The sequence below is a fragment of the Mustela putorius genome, unplaced genomic scaffold (genome assembly GCF_011764305.1).
Source record: "Mustela putorius furo isolate JIRA1106 unplaced genomic scaffold, ASM1176430v1.1 tig00003858_pilon_pilon_pilon, whole genome shotgun sequence".
Classification (NCBI taxonomy): Eukaryota; Metazoa; Chordata; class Mammalia; order Carnivora; family Mustelidae; genus Mustela; species Mustela putorius.
Window position 1 is genome coordinate 50,662,025 of NW_025422010.1, and position 21,124 is coordinate 50,683,148.

Here is a 21,124-nt window from a genome sequence, read left to right on the forward strand (position 1 = left end):
ACCAACGTGTATCCAAGCCAATTTATTCTCAACGGGCCCAAGAAGCCGTGCAGGTCTCTGCGTTTTTTTTTTTTTTTTTTTTGGGAAGAGCTGGTCATCGGATCTGCTTGAGTTGCAGCGGTGGCTATACTCGTAAGTGTTCAGAGTTAGGAGAGCCCTGTCTGATGTTTTAGGACATACTCGGAAGTAGACTCATAGCATATATATATATATATATATATATTTAAATCTTAAGAGAAGATCTTCCACATAAAGACTAGCCATGTTAAAAGAAAAAGAAAAAACCCAGAAAACAAATTAAAAAGAAAATCACAACCAGCTCTTAAAGTCCTCTGAGATTCTCCTCCTCACCCCTAAGTTCCCCTTGGGTAGGCTGAGTACTGGCTGGAAGGGGCTGGCTGTTGGCCAACTCAACAGGCTCATCAGAGCTACATCCCTGAGGACATTACCGGAGGGAGGGGGGCAGATAGTGCTACTCACTGGCGACCCTCTGGGTCCAGGAGCTCCTCTCTCTCCCTGCAAGCAGAAAGGTCACATTAGCTTTGTGGACCACGTGGGATGCCTCCCCCAGGCTCCATGGAGATCCCCGCCATCACTACTGCCCTACATAAACAAGTATTTTCTATCAGAAACAAATGGAAGCTTGAAGCTGGACTCAAGGGACCCTTTGTTTGAACAGAACTGCTGGGGTCAAGAGTCTCTCATTCAGATTTCCCCTGGGGCCATGGATTTTCAAACCAGACCTGACCAGAGGAATGCTTGTATTTCCAGGCAACAGTGTGCAATATCTCACCAACTTTCTAGAGTAACGCACGCTGACTTATTTGTGGGGTGAGACGCAGGCAGCCCAGGAACTGAATGCACCCACTTGCAGAGACGGGAGCTTTTCCTGTTCTTGACGTAAACACGTCAAAGGTGTGGGAACACACCACACAGCCCTGCTGAGGAGCACCGGCCCAAGAGAAAGACCCCTGCTGCACGGGGCTTGTGTAAAATGTATAGGGGTGCTCATTCTTAGGGGTGGTTTTTGGGTTTTTCTTTTTTAATTACATTTGTTTGCATCTTAGATTTTCTTTCTAGCTTGGAGGAAAAAGAGTGTCTCAATTTTGCAACGTGCGAACTGGGGAGAGGAAACAGTGCTCAGGCTTTACTCGATGCCTGCCCAGTAGGTTGTAACTGGGAAAACCTGGGCTATAAGGACCACTCGGAAGACTGACCTTAGAGCCGTCTCTTCCTGGTGCACCTGGTGGACCCTGCAAGACAAAAGGATCTTGTTCAATAGAAGGAAAACGCATGGGAAAAGAACGTGTTGTCCCCAGAAGCAGTAAGTGGATCTCTGATAAAATACTGACCACGGGGCCCCTCCGGCCTTGCTTAATGTGGGACAGATCAGGAGATGGTCCCATGGGTCCCATAGAGCCCCGTGGGCCAGGTTGCCCGGGAGGTCCTGGGACACCGGGGAAGCCCGGGCTTCCTTTTGGTCCCGGTGAACCTGTAATCAAAAAAGAGCTCGTTAGATCTACATCCCATGAGGACAGGGGCTCTGGGTGTCGGGGAGCTCTTTGCAGCCATGTCTCCTTGCGATCTGCCATCTGCCTTCTGACGTCTCTACAGGCATTTTAAACTTAACATGATCAGAATTCTCCATCCTTCTATAATCGTTGTAGACCACATTTCTCCAAAAACATCTCGACACCCCTTCTCTGTAAGAGAATTAACAGCTTACTTCATTGTGTACCACAATACTATACAATGTCTCTGTGTATATATTAGATATGAATATATACATTAGCTGTACATCAAATCTAGATGTATATAACTGTATCCATACACACATATACACAACATGCACACTCCATACAGGTTTAGGTAGTTGTTTACGGGTACCGTTCTTCTCTGAATTTCCTGACATCTTAAAAACTGGGAGATTTCCTACAGAAATCTGGATTTCTGGCATCTGTTTGAAGATGGGAAGAACTAAAGCCTGGACCACTATCTTGCCATTGGCACAATGGTTTGGTTACTCCCCGCTGCTCACAGGCTGCCCCTTTCTTCACCTGTGTCACCGGCCAGGTCCCTGTAGACATGGTGGGTTTTGTTTTTATTTCTTTTCTGCAGCCTAATGTGACAGAGCACTGGGGGTATTTGGAGTTTAGGATCAAGCCGTAGGGCTGCTTTTGTGGCTGTCTGAGGGCCAGCGCGTGTCCATACTGATCATGGAGGCTGACGGGGGACTGACCTACAGGCCTCACCTACCTTCACCTACGCACACGGAGAGTTGGAAACAGTCTCTCTGGCGTGGCTGTTAAGTTGTGGGGCAGCACCTGGGTGCAGACCTCAGGACATTCGCTTCTGCCTTAGGCCCTGAATGTCAGCGGGGGGCAGGGGGCGGGGGAAGGGGGGTGAGTGCCAGGAGAATTCTTTTCTTCATTGTAGTAAATGACACACACAGGTGGTTATTTTACCTACTTTAAGGTGGACAGGTTAGTAGAGTTAAGGACATTGACCTTGCTGGTGCAACAGATCTCTGGAACCTTTTTATCCTGCAAAGCTAAAGCTCTGTACCTACTGAACAACAAGTCCTCATCTCCCTTCCCCCAGCTGCTGGCAAGCACCACTCTACTTCCTGTCTCTATGAACCTGACTGCTTCGATGACTTACTAGTAGAATCCTATGGGATTCGTCTCTTGCGACTGGCTCACTTCACTTAGCAGAACGTCCTCAAAGATCATCCGTGTTACAGCGTGCAACAGGGCTTTCCTTCCTTTTAAGGCTGAATGATATTCCCCTGTTGTATATACCACCTTTGGTTTACCCACGCATCCTCTGCGGGATGCAGGTAGCTTGGCGTACAGTATGCAAACATCTCTTTGAAATCTTGCTTTTGATTCTTTCGGATATTATACCCACGTGTGGAATGCTGGGTCATATTAATATCACTTGTAATTTTTTGAGGAACCTCCACCCTGTTTTCCGCAGTGGCTACACCAGTTTGTTTTCCAACCAACATGGTGCAAGGGGTCCCTTTTCTCCACATCCCCACCAACACCTGTCCTGTTCTTTTTTATTTTTTTAAGTTTTATTTATTTATTTGACAGAGAAAGACACAGCGGGAGAGGGAATACAAGCAGGGGGAGTGAGAGAGGGAGAAGCAGGCTTCCTGCCAAGCAGGGAGCCTGATATGGGGCTTGATCCCATGATGCTGGGATCATGACCTGAGCTGAAGGCAGAGGCTTAACCCACTGAGCCACCCAGGCGCCCCCTGTTCTTTTCTTGACAGTGGCTCTCCTGACGGACGTGAAATGATGCCTTGCTGAGTTTGCATCTCTCTATGACGAGTGGTATTGAGTGTCTTTTCACGCGCTTATTGGCCATTTGTATACCATCTCTGGAGAAATGTTTATTCAAGTCCTTTGCTTTTTTTTTTTTTTTTTTAAGATTTTATTTATTTATTTGACAGAGAGACACAGCAAGAGAAGGAACACAAGCAGGGGGAGTGAGAGAGGGAGAAGCAGGCTTCCCACCGAGCAGGGAGCCTGATGTGGGGCTCAATCCCAGGACCCTTGGAATCATGACCTGAGCCAAATGTAGAAGCTTAATGACAGAGCCACCCAGGCACCTTTGCTTTGCTTATTTTTATATTTTATTTATTTATTATATAAATATGTAATATATTTTTATCCCCCAGGGTACAGGTCTGTGAATCGCCAGGTTTACACACTTCACAGCACTCACCATAGCACATACCCTCCCCAATGTCCATAACCACACTGCTTACTTTTATATTGAGGTTATTTTTTATTGTGGAGTTGTAGGTTTTTTTTTTTTTTTTTTTTTTAAATTTTCCTATTCTGGATATTAACCCTTTATCAGATAAATGATTTGCAAATATTTTCTCCCCTCTGTAGAATGTCTTTCACTCTGCTGTTTATATCCTTTGTTGCACAGTTTTTAAGTCTGATGTAGTCCCCTTGTCTATTTTTGCTTTTGTCACCTGTACATTGGTGACAAAAGAAATACCCAAGAAATCCTTGCCAAATCCAACACCATGAGGCTTTTCTCCTATGCTTTCTTCTAGGAATTCTATAGTTTCAGATCTTACATTTGGATCTTCAGTATATTTTGAGAAAATTTTTATATATGGTTCACGAGAAGGGTCCAACTTCATTCTTTTGCATATGGAACAACGTGAGTTTTAACCTGTTTTCGCCTGTTGACCCTGTGAGGGTGTGGGCTATGTCCTAATTGTCCACACACTTGCAGACTCCCAAGTGCATACACACTCTTTAGGAAACGTTTCACATCAAGTGAGCAGAGTGAAGACGGTGGGCTGATTGCTGTGCTAGAATCGTTCACCAGCAATGTCTGTTTGAAATGCATACAGTCATACTTGTTGAAAATCCCGAGCTAGCTCCTACTAGTGACAAAACACAGCAACTGGATGCAATAATCTTCAGGCATCGGAAAACAGAACAAATCAAATCTAAGAAACAAAAACTTCCGATTTTTCATATTTGGGGAAGTCTTCTAGCTCACAGCATAATTAGGCCAAAGTTAAAGGCAGTCAGTGTTCTCTCCAAACATGTTTCACACCCTGACTCTCAACGCTGGTTCCAGGCACATCCTGAAAAAGTGTATCTGGGAAGGGGACCAGATTCCTCCTATAATTAAAAAATACTTCACCTCCAGTAGCACAAGGACAGGCCAGAGGTAACGTTTTGCTTTTATCTACACAATCAATGAACTTCAGAGATCACTGTGTATCAAGTGTCCTTGGGATGTGGGGCTTGGATGGGCGAATGGCAACCTCTCATGCATAACAGTGGGGGTCGGGGAGCAGCGGCCACCCCCTCCCCGCCAAAGACAAAGGATTCCAACCCTGTGTGGTTTCCCTTGCTGACACTCCAGTCTGTGATTCATCATAAGCCCTGGGACTGGACTTTTACTTATGGGTAAGAGAAACCTGATTTATGTCTCTAGCTGCCCCAGTCCAGCTCAATGGAGGATATTGCAAACTGATGCTGGAAGTAGGAGAGAGAAAGAAAGGCTTGGAGGACAAAGTAAGGACCCAGTCCATTGCTGAAGTTAGTCCTCTGTTACTCCCTGCTCCATCAAGGACCCTGGACAGCTCAAACTGTTAGAAACCAGACGGCAGAATTGGAAAGGAAAGCTAGCAAGTCGTTCATTAAAAAGACAGTCAGCCAATGGCACCCTTGTTTCTCCTTCATCTGTCCTTGTTGGGGTGATTTGTAGACTGGCCTGGAGATGACCTTCCTCTCGGGAAGCAGAGCAAGAACACACTCTTAGAGAAGGGTGGGAACTCCGAGTTGGGATCAATCTGCAAGGAAACCCACATCTACTTAGGAACAGCAAGAGGCTGCTTGTGGGAGGGGCTGGAGAAAACTCCACTTGTCCCAGAGGACCTCAGGCCAAGGGCATGAGCAAGAGGATAAACCAAGGTCCTGGACCAGTCCTTGTTCCCTGTATAGACTGAGACCCAGGGCACCTGTGTTTGGCAGAAACGAGATTAAGATATAAGTGAAAAAGAGAAGAAATAAATAGTCTGGAAAGAATTTGGAGCCTTTGTTGTTGGTGAACTTTCGGTCTCAAATCTGTCCATATTCTTCCTGCTTGAACAAACTGTCCCACTCTTCCATGTCCAGGTCCGACCCAGGTCCTGGGATCCCTGCGGACCATCACTGTGGTCTCTCCCTTCCGTAAGCTCCCGCAGCAGGAAGCTTCTTTTCACTTACTTAGGGGCAAGCAGATACTATTTTCTTCTATTTGCTTTTGCTCTTTGTTTCTTGTCTTTCTCACTGGAAGGCCAGGAGGTCACTCATAACACCTAGCACACTACCAGGCAATGACAATCAGGGAAAAGGCAGTCTGTGTTTTAGACTCATCTGCTCACACTGACATCATTTCCTTTATTGGTGTGGATAAGATTCTGTTGATCTATCTTATCTGTGGAGGGACTCCTCATAAAATAGAAAACATCATGTAACTATTTTTTAAAGTTCTCATTGTAGGGTGCCTGGGTGGTTTAGTCAGCTGAGTGTCTGCCTTCACCTCAGGTCATGATTCCAGGGTCCTGGGATCGAGTCCCACGTTGGGGCGGGGGGTGTCCCAGCTTGGCAGGGAGTCTGCTTCTCCCTCTTCCTGTCACATACCCTCCTTGTGTGCTTGTGCTCTTTCTCTCTCTTTTTCTCATAAAAATAAAATATAGAAAACCCCTCCCAAACATTTGTTAAAAAGAAAAATAAAGTTCTCGTTGTGTACTTCCTAATGGAAAAATGGGACATTTGGGATTGTCTTCAAGTGATGATGGTGGATGCCTAAAGCAAAATGCTGCATGCGAGAAGCCAGGCAAGCAGCACACCGTGATGAGATTCCAGTGCTCTGAAGTTCTAGAACAGAAAAAACTAGTGATAGAAAGCAGGTCAGTGGTTGCCTACAGTTGGGGACAGGGGGATAGATTGCAAAGGGGCTCAAAGGAACTTTTTGGGGTGATAAAAATATTCTGTATCTTGATGTAGGGTAGTGGTAAGTAAGCGCCTGATGGGGGATGTTTATTTTCTTCAGAACTTGTTGGACTGATTAGAATGGTACGTGTTACTGTGTATACTTGTATCTCAGTAAAGTTGACTGAAGAAAAATAGATCGATGCAAACACACACACACACACACAAACACACACACACGTAAACATATAAAGAAACACAGATGTGCGTGTGTTCACAAATAGGGGAAGGACGAAGAAAGGCTGAGGAGTAGCAGGGAGGGGACGGGGATGGCCGTGGGGGTTACGGCCGGCTGACGTGCCCCCGTGGGTTCCTCACCCAATTCTGTTTTTGCACATTAACACTCAAAATTAAGTCTTCATTTTGTTTCTCCGTAACTGAAGATTATCTCTAAGAATCTTACCCAAGCCCAGGACAATGACCTTCTTCTTCTCGATTTCTCCCGGGTAGGAGGCTTTCTCAGGCTCGAGGACCCAGTGCCCCCAGGCTTCTCATGACAGGGGGCTGAGAGCTCCCCCGACTCCCGCCGCTGCCCTCACCCTCACAGTCTGAACCTGGGCCGGCCCCCACCCAGGGTGGCTTCCGGAAGGCCGCGGCTCGTGGCTCCGTCACCCTCCTCCGCCCTCCTCCCCACTCACCAGGAGGGCCCTGGCCCCCAGGCAGCCCAGGAGGTCCCGGGAGGTAGGCGTTTGAGGCCAGCACTTTGTTGCCCGTGATGTACTTGCCCAGGTCGGCAGCGCTGCTGGGGAGCAGGGCCATCTGTGAGGAAGAGGATCTCTGGTCAGGAAGTGATGGCTCCAGGCCAGGAAGACGGTCGCATCTGTGTGTTTGCGGGGGCTGCCAGTCCTTCTGGTGGTCGTTCCCCTCCATCCTCAAAGGGGTCTGGGGGTCTGCTTCCAAATCCAGAGGCCTTCCAGTGAACATGACTTGAGGGAGATCCCTTGGCTGATTAGTGGATAAACCTGGACAGGCTCTAGATAGTCTAGATATCATCACTGACTCATTATTACCAAACTGATAGAATTGACCTGTTTCAGACATTCCATTTGTTACTTTATTTAGTACCTACTATGTGCCAGGCCCTGTGCTTGGTTATAAGGCGACAATGGCGATCAAGTCACGGCGCCTCAGCCTTGGGGGCCAGGACCGAGAAGGTGGCCTGCGGTTCACCTACACACTCAGGTGTTCGGGAACAAGTGGCCAACAGTGCCCAGGATGGAAAAACAGGTCTGCAAAGTTTTGGACACTCCTACCTTCAAAAGGTGGTGCCTAACTTCCGCCCTCTGAGGGTGGGCTGTACTTACTCACCTCCAATAACTGGAAAATGGCGGAAGTGACGGGGGGTAACTTCTGAAATGGGGGCATAAAATGTATCATGGAGGCTTCCTCTTCGCTTTCTATCCTAGGTCATGAGCAGCTCACTCTAGGGGAAGCCAGAGGGGCCACCCAGACAGATGACCTTCATGGTCCTTGAGGTCAGGTAAGCTGTGTGAATCCATGAGACCTTCTGGGAGAACTGAATGCTACAAACCTACAGTTGGTTACCAATAAAGAGAACATCACCAGCCACCTTCAGGGCTGTGGGGATTTAATGGGAAATGTAGGTTAGATGTCCAGCACAGGACCTGGAACATAGTAAGTGGAACATAGTGAGTGGTAGTTCGAGTGTCTGGTAGTTCGAGTCTCTGTCTTCCAGGAAGCTAATTTGGCAGGGCAAAGTCAGGGGGAGAAAGGCACATTTATGGGATCATAGCTAACCTCTCCAGAAGGCTTACTCTGGATCCTGGAGGCCCATAGAAACCAAGTATCTGAGATTTTCTGGAACATGTTACAATCTGTCCCTGTATCCTCCTGGAGGAGGCCCTGCTTGGAAACCCTGTGCCCAGAGAGCAAGAGATTTCAGGAGAAATAGTGTGGCAGAGCTCCTCCCTAGCCTTGGAGTGCTCTGACGCCCCATAGCCGTCTTTAGATCTGAGAGTTCAAGCCTGGGGGTTGGGATCAGCTCCCTTTGCTCCCCAGGAAAAGCCATGAGGTGATCCAGTAAATGTCTCCGCTTCCCGTCTGACCTCCTGCTGGGTGGTTACAGCCCGGTTCCCCTCAGTTCCCCAATGCGATGCATCAGCGGGATGCGTGGAAAGTCAAGGTGCTAGTGTTTTGGAGGCAGATGTCCAGGGTCCTTGGCTTGACTTTGCTGCACAAACACAGCAGAGGGTGGGCTGGTGGGACGCAGGTGTTTGCGAAGGTCATAGTAATGTAGGAAGAGTCTACGTTAGCCTGGACTCCAGTCGCTGGAATCATGAATATCATTATCTCATATTAACCTTCGTAGTAAAGCATCTACCTCATAGAGCTGTTGGTAAGAATCAGGCAGGTGCTGCTGTGAAGCACTTCGTAAGCATATATAATTAACATTATGCATATAATTAATGTTATTTAGGGGCTCTTGAGGGGCTCAGTTAGTTAAGCCTCTGACTCTTGGTTTCAGCTCAGGTCGTGCTCTCAGGGTCATGAGACTGGGACCCGCATGAGGCTCTGCGCTCAGTGGGGTGTCTGCTTGAGGGTCTCTCCCTCTGCCCCTCCCCCCATGCTCATGCTCTCAAGTAAATATTTATTTACTTATAAATATTTTATTTATGTATTTGTCAGAGAGAGAGAGAGAGCGAGCGAGCATGTGCACAAACACAGCCAGGGGGAGCAGGAGGCAGAGGGAGAAGCAGGCTCCTGGCTGAGAAAGAAGCCCAATGCGGGACTCGATCCCAGGACCCTGGGATCATGACCTGAGCTGAAGGCAGCCGTCAACTGAGCCACCCAGGCATCCCTCAAATAAATCTTTAAAAAAATGTTGATTGGTAAGCATTTACAAAGCTCTAAGTAGCAAACACTGTCTCAAGTCCTTTATAAATGTTAATTCATTTGATGGTCACGAAAACAGAGATAATATTGTCCTCCCCTTTTAATCCAGGGGAGGCACGGAGACGTTAAGTCACTTCCCTAGGGTCATACATCCAGCAGGTAGCGGGGCTAAGATGTAAACTTAGCTTATGTGGCCCTGGAATCTGTGTTCCCGACACCACAGCGAGCTGCCTCCCTCAGCGCTGCCAGCGATGCAGTGACTCCAGTCACTGCGGTATGGCTCAGGCTTCCCGGTGTCCTGAGAAGGGCCCTTCTGCAGAGCAGCTCGATCAAGGTAGCAGAGGAGGTCACAAACGACTGAGAAGCCATTTATTTGCCTGGCCCTAACGGCGGTGCTACAATGTGCAAAGGCAGACGGTGGGACGCAGGTGGGCATAGGCCTCCGAACCTGCACTGACCTCTAACTTTGGAGGCTCTGTCTGCTCCCCGCCACGTGGCAGCTGTTGGTGGACTCACACTGCGGGCCTGACTGCCCAGATAAGACAGCTGATGCAGGCAGGGCTTGATTCCGCACTGCCTGTATTCCCCTCATCTCCCAGTCAGTGGACTGCATAGTAGATGCTCAATAAACCCTTCCTGAGTCATCAGTCATGCTCTGCAGTCGCCCCCCACCCCCCCAATCAAAAAGTCCATGCAGCAGGAGCCCAAGGGGCTTTCTGGAAACTGGCTGCTTCCTCAGACATCCACCCCACTGACAGGCCTGGTGCCCTCTTTACGAAGTAAATGACGGATATTTTACTTATTCCCAAATCTCTCTTTCTAGCATAAACACTCCCCCCCACCCCCCAAAGGGTCATCTGCATACAGTTTTTAAAAACTTTTCATCAGAAAATGAAAGCGCAGAATCTGGAAACCCCACAAATCTATATCCTAGCAAATGAGTATAAGGCATGCATCTTTTCAATGAAACCTAAGTCAAAAGACGGATCTTAGCCACTCACCAGAAGTCACCCTCCATGCGCTCTGACCCAATCACAGTCTCATCCTTCCTGTACCCCTCCCCCTGCCAAAAGTAACCGCTATCGTGATTTTAATGACTTCCTGTGTTTTAAAAATAAGTTAAAAATAACCTAACCATGCATGCCCACACACTCTGGTTTAGTCCTGGTCATTCTACAAAAATAACAGGTTTTTAAAATTTCTTTTAATCTGCAGGTCACTGCTCTACCTTTCTTTTCCTTACAATTTACCCATCAAGGAACCCATGGGGCTTCTGGAACTGTTGAGTTCCTCACAGTTGGGATTTTACTGACTATACTCATAGCACAATTCAGTATGTTTGCCTACCATGTTCTACCATGGGGTTGGCCATGGTCCAGGTCACCCGGTACCTACTTCTTGGCCAAAGTGTATTTGGGTAGATGTCCTACATTCTTTCCAAAGAACAGAGGGCATCTGTCCTAGTGAGATGAAGTTAAAATCCAATAGACAATCCTGTCCCCTGCACAGGGGCAGAAGCGTGGCCTGCCTCTTGGGCAGTGACTTGACTTCTCTGAGGATACCTGTATCTTTCTTACAGGGTCACGCTGGGAATTAAATGAGATCCTGGATGTAAGACTCCTCTATCAACTACAGAATGCAACACATGCTTACAGATGCCTTTAGAAGTGAGTTGCTCATCATGATGTTCTTTAAATGCCAGTATTAGCTCAGACTTGCAACGATGCGTTTGCAGAATTCAGGATGAGGTGGACCAATTTCAGTCTGAGTTACTGCATGAGTTACTGGAGTACTAAGTGTGTGAGAGTTACCACATACTCATTTCTGGAGTATTAACTACATGGGAGTTAACCTCATGAGAGTTACTGGAGTACTAAGTGTGTGAGTTACTGCATGAGTCCTAAGTACGTGAGAGTTACTGGAGTACTAAGTGCGTGAGAGTCACTACATGAGTTACTGGAGTACTAAGAAGTACTTGCTACTGGATGGTTTGGAGCTCTACAGCAGTCTTTCAAGGTGGTGGGTTCTAGGACAGGAAAGCCAGATACTGATCAGCAACTGCATTTCCAAACAACCTGTGGGATTTAGTGGCACTGCGCTATTCTGACGATCCTCCAGGCTGGAAAAAGCTTCCCTATAGCTCCTGGATTTTCAACCGTCCAGGAGAGGAAGCAGAGAGCTGCCTTAGGTCTTAAGATACTAAGCAACTGCCTCCCTCGAGCCCTAATCCTCTGGCCTATGAAATGTGAACTTACTTCTTCCCTGGACCCGTTTTTGGATTTACTCAATAAATGGTGACATCAATCCAAGTTTAACCGAGGGGATGTGTGGGATGTGTTTATGTGCTGCACTTACAGAGTGTTCTGCCTGATCTCCCGATTACTGGATCACAGACTGCTTCGGATCGTGTACAGGATACGTGGACAGATCTTCGCCAACAACAAACGAAAGATCAGCAAAGCCACTGCCCTTCTCTGCCTATGGATCAGCTTATTTCCCTGGTAGCTGTGGTTCTCACGAAGGGCTGCGTGTGTGTTTGTGGAACATGGAAAGCCATATTGTCTTATGCTTACCCTTTGCCCTTTGGAGTAACAAAGTTAAACAGATTACATACATCTCCTTGATGTGCTAAGAGCCTCGGGCAGAAGCAATTAAACAAACAAACCCCTATGATTCTCAGCACAAGCGGGATTTTGGAGAACTGAGGGATCATAAATACCACTGAGCCAGGGCCAGGACGGTTGCTCAAGAAATCAGGTCCCCAGATCCGTCACGGGGGCATTACTCACAGCATAACAATGTTACTAGAAATCTGATAGTCTCTGCGGCATGCGTGGGAGCCTTTTAGAAAGTGACTCAGCCCTCATTCTTGTGGACACGAGGCACCCAAACGGCGGCTTTCCAATGTGAAAAAGAGAGCCGCTACGGAAATTCGCCGTCCGCTTACGGATGTTTACAGACAGGGTGTTCTCGTTGTAAAACCGAACCAGAATGTTAGATGAGACAGAACTGCGAAAGTCGGCCTCAGGACCGTGTGTCTGGACCTTCCTTTTACCCAGGGTTTCAACAGTCCTAGCTCAACCTCCTTATACCCCTGCCACGCGCCCCCCACCTCGAGCCCCGCTTCACAGTGACCTAACTGATCGCTTTCTTGCCTTCATGGGCGTGTTGCCCTTTGCACAGCAGCTCTGAGGGTGGACCGTCGGAGCAAAGTCTCAGTCCCAACCCAGCTGGCAGCGACCTTCCTGAACGTTCACGGAGATCGTGGGCGACAACTCGTTGTCTTACTGTTTCTCACTGTTCTTCCCTTTCCTCTCTGTCAAGTCCTCTTCCTGCGGGGCCCGGCTCGAACACGACGGCACGTACCTTCTGCTTCAGCTGCAGCACCGTCTGCTTCATCTGGTGGAACTCCTTGCACGTGGCACAGCAGCTTCCGGCTTCCACTGCGTTCTCGGACTTCTCGTTGTGCCCTGCGGGAGGGGACAGGGCTTGGGTGGGCTCAGGAGGCTACAGCCAGCCTCGCAAATGGCAGTCCCTGTGGAGGACGCGTGGACAATGGGCCGAGGGAGGGAGGGAGGGAGGGAGGCTTGTGATTTGCCAGTTCTCGGGTCATTGGCCGCACACCTGGGTCAGGGGGGAGATGGAGGCAGCCCCCCCCCCCCGCCCCTGGCTCCCCCTACTCTGGCTTCAGCTGTTGCCAGTCAGGCACCCCAGTATTGTCCTCTTGCAGGAGTAAACATGGAAACTACTGCCCTTTTGTCAGTGCTTTTCAGGAAGTGTGATCTCCCAACCTGACATGATTTATTCTCCTCCATCTGAAGGCCAGCATTCACCATGCTGTCTGGAATGCAGCTGGGGACAGCCGAGCAACGTCCCTCTAAGCCACATCCTGTCCTCCTTGACTTGTGCTTTTCTTATTCCCCCTCTTCTGGGAAGCCCTCTCTGTGGTCCCAATTCACAGAAACCTATCAACGATCGAGACCCAGGTCTGACATTCCGCAAAGCCTGTCCTCTCTCTACAGAGACACTGTGGTCCTGACCTCAGGCCGCACTCCCCACGTGTCCGCTCCGACGGCGGGGGTCTCTATGCTAACCTGCGGAGTGGCTGCCGGCCCCGGAGGTCAAGCCACCTAAGACCTGGACCTGCGGGGAGCTCACAAGGAGGGCATGCGCTACGTGTGAGGCAGAGCGTCGCAGGTTGAACTGTTCTGCCAAAATTCGTAGGTTGAGGCCCTAACCCCTAGGACCTCAGAATGTGACCTTATTCAGAAATAGGGTCGTGGCTGATGTGACAAGACGAAGTCCTACTGTTGCAGGTGGGACCACAGTCAGCGGGACTGGTGTTCGTAGAAAAAGGAGACATCAGGACCTAGATGCGCACCCAGGGCGGCCACCGCATGAAGATGAGGGCAGAGATCAGGCAATAGGGCAGGAGCCAAGGAGGGCCAAAGATCACTGGCGAAGGCCCCAGAAGCAGGGAGGGGCACGGGACAGATTGTCCCGCACGGCCCTCAGAAGGCACCAACCCTGCCGACGCCTTGGTCTCAGACTTGTAGCCTCCAGAACGGACAGGATGCCTTTCTGTCCTTGAAGTCACCCAGCTGGAGACGGTCTGTGGCAGAGCCAGCGAACGGGTAGGCGAGTTGGGCATTCATGCTCTCATGAACCTTCCTCACGTGGCCCGGCTGGTTTCTCCTATGGTGCTAGTCCCCTGCCTGGTGACCTATGTGGTGAGCAGTGTTTCTGTTCTTTGGGAGGGAAGAGGGTCTGGGGGCAACTTGGCGACTGAAATCTCTATTTACCTGCAGCACGTTGCGGGGCTCACCCGCCACACCTCATCACTGCATGTCACGGGAGGCCCGAGCCTTGGAGTACCCGTGCTGGGAACACACTTCTCAAGCCAGCAGGTTTGAGCGGGAAAAGCAGGCTCCATCTTTAAGTTACCGTAAGCAACTGGGTCGGCCAGTCAACCTACAGCACAGGTTTCGAGTGGCTGGAAAGAGCACGTGGATCTACAGGGCGCGGCCGTCTCTAAATCCACCTACGTACGCCAGGTAACGTGACCGCCTTGCTCCTCCCCGCTTCCTGGGCTGGCTGTCCGGTCGGGGGCTCCCCACCGACAGCGCGGTCAGCAGGTACACTCGGGGAGTCGCACTGACTCCCCCCGCAGCTGTGTAACACTGAGCTATGAGGCTGGGGAAGGTCTCTGCTCAGAGGAGGTCAACTGGGTTGGTTAAGAGCGTGGTTTCCCAGGGGCTGTTGTCCCCGCTGTGCAGCCCAGCTCTGGCATGACTAGCTCAGGAGTCTTGGGCAAGTTATCCGACCTCGACAAGCCCCAATTTCCTCAACCATAACACGGAAGAATAATTCCTGTAGCGGAGGGTGACTGTGAGGGTTAAATGAAGGTCCTGCCTGTGGGACAGCGGCCATGCCACCTGCCGGTAAAATATGGGAGCCAGTGCCGGGCCCAGGCTTCAGACCTACCCAGCCCTTCGCTTTGCTTTTGCCGGAGAATCCCAGAAGTCTTGAAGGAGAGTATTAACACGAACAGAATGAGGGGAAATGGACATTGGTACCTGAAAGTCATCTCACAAGTTGACTGATGTGGGTTTAGAGTTGCGGTTCCCTGAATCTGAGTCCAACACCGTTTCTACACATCAGGCAATCTCCTCTGGGCCCTTTGTCCCTGTGTGGTGTGCCAAACAGTCCTACTTGCCCACAGAGCCTGGGCTCCTGTGAGGATCCGTCGCCAACATAACTGAGCGACAGGAGGACGTTTCCATGCAGAGCTCACTAGGCGGGGAAGACCGACAGCCCCACCAACTCTGGTTGTGCTGATGGCAGGGAGCAGTGGACCCCCGCATAAATAGGGGACCCTGGCTCCAGGCTGACTAGGTTTGTCAGCGCTGAAGGATGGCTGGAGGATGTCCACCTTGGCCAACCTAGCGTTCCTCCATTCCGTCCTATCTACTGGTCGATTTATACAATCCCGTCCCGTAACCCACCTCTCTCGCTCATCCACTTGTCTGTGCGTCCATCCGCACGTCCATCCCTCCTCATTCCCCCGCTCATCCACCCATGGAGCATCTGCTATTTGCCAGGCCACGTGAGGCACTGAGAATGCAAAAAACAGATGAGGACACCTGCTTGACAATTTGCGACCGACCTCTGTAAGGAACTAGCCCCGCTGGCAGAGCCAGGCCATCATGAACACGAGTTAGAAGCCCATCTTCCTATTTCTATATTCTCAGAAATATACTATACTATATACTCAGCTGAATTTCTAAGTGTGGGTGTGATGAATGCAACCTGAGATATTCATGATTAGAATAAACCTCCCTACCAGGTTCTAGACTCTACTTCATTTAGATCATGGAATATTAGCATGGATGTATTTTGGGTTCAATCTCCTTTATAGATAAGGAAAGTAACTTGTTCTAGTTCCTCCAGAGGCCTGTGTGCACAGGCTGGGGGCTTGCAGGTCCTGAATCCAGCATTGTGGAGGAGGGCAGCGAGCTGGCTATGGGGTGTTCTGTTCAGGGTCCCTGAGTGCTCTCTGGGAGGCAGACTCCAGGAGCAGCACCGTCACTGCCCAGGCACCTGTTGCCAAAAATCTGAAATCCTGGGACTGGGGCCGAGTGCACAGATCTGTCAAAGCCCTCCATGGGACGCTGAAGCACACGTGTGCTCAGCCAGCACTCCCCCAGGGAGTAAGCTTTGCGGCGGGACTATGACCTGAGAATGCCTGGTCTGTTCTTCATCACTTTGTGTAATCTTTGGAACACAGACATCAAGATGAACTGTGTTGGTTCTGTAGACACAGAGCAATAGGGTAGCAGGGAGCAGAGGCTCTGGGGGAGTCAGATGATTGGTGCTTAAATCCTGATGTTGTCACTTAGTATCCTTTAGGTTGGAAGCCACAGCTTCTGGGCATGTTCCTCCAACAGTAAAATGACAAAGGCACTTATCACCTGGGTGACTGCCATGATAGCAAGGAAGACAGACCTGTAAGTTCCTAGGACAGTGCCCAGTACATGACAAGTGCTCCGTAAGTGTTATTGTTGGGGGTATTGAATTTTACAAAATAACAGATGTGGGATAGGGCTTTACATCATCCTCTGGAAAGAGCTCTCAGACAGCTCTAGGATAAATTGTGTGTGCAGGCCTGGAACATGCGATCTGTTCTGAATTGGGGCTCATTTATCCTGCAATTTGTCTACAGTAATATCAAACGTGGAGCTAAAAGAATCTCGTGTACGCTACGTTAATAATTCATTTAGAAATCTGGGAAGACATCTCTGATCCTGCATGTTTTCAGTCCTAGCAATTCATGCCGCGATCACCGAGCATCTCAAACTGTGACCACACTCACCTTAAGTGAAGGATTTACTCATCAACACTCTGCTCCCACCAGATCAGATTTTAAAGGTGCATTATCATTCATTAGCCACATGGGGGCATAGAGCTCTAATTTTTACTAATGCCGAGCAGGCTAGGCACCCCACAGCATTAGAAAAAGAATTCCTCAGATACCATATTAATAATATTTCAATAAGTCCAGAAACTAAAGGATATTCCCAACACCTTGCACATGAGCAATGTCACCAATGAACAGAGTTTGTTTGTTCTTGGAGCTTGACCGTGGAGGACTGTGCCCTGGCCGGCAGTTCTCAATGCCGGTGGTCCATTATAACTCCCCCATATGAAGGGGGGGAGAGGGCGGAGGTTAAAAAAAAAAATCCCATTATGTCGCACCCCACCCACCTGGGGGCTGCAGCCAGGGAACAGTATCAGCAATTTTTAAAGCTTCCCGGGTAGAGAACCACTGATCTATGGATTAGCAGATCTTGAAAATTACATGAAACACCTGGCTGTCCCTGACGCTTTGAACTGCTGGAGGGTCATGGTTGCTCTATCAGAAAGTAAACAGAAGTTGAAAAACAGGGCAGTAAGCTCATTACCATGGAGCCAATTGTCCCTAATTTGTCTCCCCATCAGTGCTGCACAGACTCCCTCGGGTGTCTACACGGGCTCCGGCTACATAATTTCAAAGCAAGCAAGCGACCGAGCGCGCCGTTCTGGCCGGGTAGCCGGGGGCTCGTGCCGCCAGGCCTGCGTGTGCGCTGCAACCTTTTACCCCCCACTGCTCTCTCTAACAGCGAGCTGAGGCTGTGTTTGATTTTAAATTCCTCGGACTATAACGTCACAGACATTAGACAATGCAAAGTTTAAAAAAAAGGGGGGGGAGGTTTTAGGTCCCATGTGTTCACATTCAATCATCATTATCTCTTCATCAAAAAAATAACCACGATGAAATATTAGGTTTATTAATCCATCCAAAACAGACGAAGCTGCTTAGCTGCCTTGCCTGGCCCCTGACTTCTCCGGTTGCTGAGTTGAGTATCTGCCTGGTCCTGATTCATCTGCTAGATACAGTAAGGAACGTTCTCGGCTTAGCTGTTGAAGCTGGGCATCAACTAGTTCTTGGAGCCTTGGGGCTCACTTAGATGAAGGACAAAGAAATGAGGGCAGTGCTGGGACTGGTCAGGCTTAGGTGACTCACGCTATACCCCACCACATTCTGGAAGGAACATGGGAGGGCTAGAGGGTCTGCAGAGCTCACATGGTCTGACACTCCTGCACTGTCTGCAGAGCAGGCAGCGGGGGCCCGGAACCTGCCCAGCCACGCTCCATGGTCAGTACCGCAGCTGCTCCTGCGGCCAGCTCTCCTAGCCCCCAGCCTATGGAATGTTCCAGGGCATCCCTGTCAAAGCAACGTGTCCAGGGTGCTTGCTTTTGTTGCCAGCACCATCAAAGCAACCCCCCACCTTCTGGGGGGCTCATCACTCGGGTTAAGACTCTCACACTCACGGCCTACGACATGCCTGTCCTTGCTCATAATTTTATCGACGGGTCTGGATTCCTCCTCTCTGTCCCTTCCCTCCTGATGTCCTTGGTTACTGGGGTTGGAATGTTTTTCTTAGCAAAACACTAAAACCAAATGCTCATCCCATGTGCGTGTGTGGTGAACTCAATAGACACCGGTAACTGAAAAATACGGAGAAATTCTTTTTCTAATGCTGCTGTCAGCGGCCCGGGAAGGGAGGGTGTGCAGTGTGAGCCAACAGACAGTGCTGTTTCAGCTTTGGCTTTGTTTTGTTTTTTAAACTGTTTGTAGCTGTTCTATGAAGAGGAGGCTGGAGAGAGAGAGGAGAAAGGGAATTTGCAGCCTAGGCTCATCTGTAAATGAGTTTTGTGCGACAATAAAGCTTGGCGGTAGAAGCACCAGGCGGTTCTTGCTAATTAGACAGACGTCTCCCACTGAAGCCACTGGAAACAGGAACAAATGGTCTCTCCGTGTGGCAGGATGGAGGACCCCTGCCCTATTTTTGTTCATCAGAGGCTCTGCAATTCGTAGCAAATGGCTTCCCTCTGGACTTCCGGCTGCTTCATCTGGCGATGAAGACATCTTTGCCCGAAAGCCAACCAGACGATCTACCATGTTCAACCCCAGAGCTCAGGCCTTTGAGGTTAATACATTAGAACTTTCCTTCCTCTCTTTCTGCCTGCCTCTCTGCTTGTCTGTGAGATGTTTATAGGCCTTTCTTAAGAAAATAATTTGGGGGGAATTTCAGGCTTAATCAAAATTAACATCTTTGAAAAAGGCAGTCTCTCTGAGCCATTCATGCACTTGGCCCATGTACCCCTAAGTGGGGATAGTAACGTGTTCTTCCCCAAACATCTGAACGCAGATGCTTCTAAAGAAAGGAAGGCTTGGGCACCTGGGTGACTCAGTCGTTAAACGTCTGCCTTCAGCTCAGGTCATTGTCCAGAGTACTGGGATCAAGTCCCACATTGGGCTTCCCGCTCTGCGGGGAGGCTGCTTCTGCTTCTCTCTGCCTGCCACTCTGTCTACCTGAGCTCTCTCTCCGTCAGATGAATGGATAAAGTCTTAAAAAAAAAAAAAAGAAAGAAAGGAAGGAAGGAAGGTTTATTTGCAGCTCACAAGACCCCGAGCTCTGTAGAACGCAATGGGGAAAGGCTGTAATGAACGGTCGGGAGAAAATAGGTCATCTTTAAGTGAAAAGAAAGTTGCAGATCTACACCCTTTCTCATTACAACTGCTTCAGTTTTTCCTAGAATTCTCAGCCAGAGAAGTCACTGCTCATCACTAAAGTAAAACTCCTGATCTCTTGAACTTTCTCTCTCGTGCTAAAACTTCTTGTGTAGTTTAGTGTAACACACTAAAAGCTTTTAAGTAGTACAAGTCAGGGCGCCTGGGTGGCTCAGTGGGTTAAGCCGCTGCCTTTAGCTCAGGTCATGATCTCAGGGTCCTGGGATCGAGGCCCGCATCGGGCTCTCTGCTCCGCAGGGAGCCCGCTTCCCTTCCTCTCTTTCTGCCTGCCTCTCTGCCTACTTGTGATCTCTGTCTGTCAAATAAATAAATAAAATCTTAAAAAAAAAAAAGTAGTACAAGTCATTTCTCCGGGAAGGAAACAGAGGACTGTGTTCTGAGGACTGACCTAACACAACAGACGGCTCACTTCAGATACACAAGGGCAACTTCTCGGCCCGGCTTGTTGCTGGGCCCCCCGCCCGGGTCTACACGGCCAAAGCAGGAGGAAGGAGGTGAGTGCCTCCGACCAGGCCCACCTTATCCCTGTGCTCGGGCAGGAGCTCTCCCTACAGCGTCACACAGGGAGGCCACCCCAGACCAAAGAACATTTCAGTGGGAAACTCATGCTGTCTCCGAAAGTTCCAACCGGCTTCTCTGGTTCTCTGTGAGGTAAAGGCTGGGTGCCCGGGCAGACCAGCGCCAGGTGGGAACCGCTCACGGGTGAGGCTAGGTCCTGTTATTTGGGGATCCGTCCTATCTAATCCCACTCCGACACTCGAGCAGTAAGCATCTGTGGTTGCGGTTTCTGAGGGTTAACATCTAGGTTGGGTTGTTCAACGCTGCCCTTCGTACCCAAGTAAACAGGGTTCACCTGGACAGGAACGTAAGGCAGAGAGACAGTGGAGCGGCTGCGCAGTCCCGGGGCTTCCTGGCTCGGAGCAGAGCTGCAAATCCTATCCCCAGATGAAAGCTAGAAAGCTGCTTTCTTGTGGCTCATGTTCAAGCTGGTCCATGAATAAAGTCAAAAAGGCCGCACTTTATTTTTCAAAGGATCATCTCCTCTCATTAAAGGAGATAATCCAATAGGTAAGCTCCACACCCTGCCCCTCTCCCACCTTCTCCGTCAGGGGACAAAAATGAAGTGACTTTAATTTTGAGTTAAAAAAAAAAAAAGGCCTGCAAACATTTTCCTCCATCAACCCTTCTACCCAAAAGACTGTTCGTCCCTGCTCGAAGCGCCTCTGGGCAGGCAGGCTCCACATGCTTTAGACTTGAAGAAGTGTCCCCAGGCCCGCTGATGCATTCATGTTATTCCAGATTGCCCGATCCTGAGATGGCTCCAGACACATTCTGCATCTACTTCTAACACACGGTGGCTTCCTCATGACTCAACCCGCCCCTTCTCAGAATTTTGCTTTGTAGTTTTTCCATGTGAGCAGCTGTCCTCCAGCTGTTTGCTGTCCTCAGCTGATGGCAACGGTCTTCCACATTTTTTTTGTAATTTTGGGCTACACCCAAGAGTCACCTTCTCCCGAGTGTCTACACCATCCAGCCTTCCCAGCTCCCTGGCTTCTCAGTACAGATGATTTGCCCAGAAATCCCTGCCCCACTCAGAGAGAGTCCAAGGCCCAGC

At 49.5% G+C, this 21,124-nt stretch overlaps 1 protein-coding gene across 2 annotated transcripts in view; it reads right to left on the minus strand.

The window, feature by feature from the left end:
* CCBE1 (collagen and calcium binding EGF domains 1) overlaps positions 1–21,124 on the minus strand; it is a 232,045-nt gene that overhangs the window by 5,435 nt on the left and 205,486 nt on the right. Inside the window, exons 6-10 of one of the 2 annotated variants that reach the window (XM_045065684.1) lie at positions 12,741–12,844; positions 7,160–7,280; positions 1,353–1,492; positions 1,218–1,270; positions 481–516 (exon numbers count right to left, since the gene is read on the minus strand). In XM_045065684.1, the coding sequence (XP_044921619.1) occupies positions 481–516; positions 1,218–1,270; positions 1,353–1,492; positions 7,160–7,280; positions 12,741–12,844 (454 nt within the window). The remainder of the gene's footprint in view (positions 1–480; positions 517–1,217; positions 1,271–1,352; positions 1,493–7,159; positions 7,281–12,740; positions 12,845–21,124) is intronic. The other variant, XM_004745582.3, reaches the window with a different exon arrangement.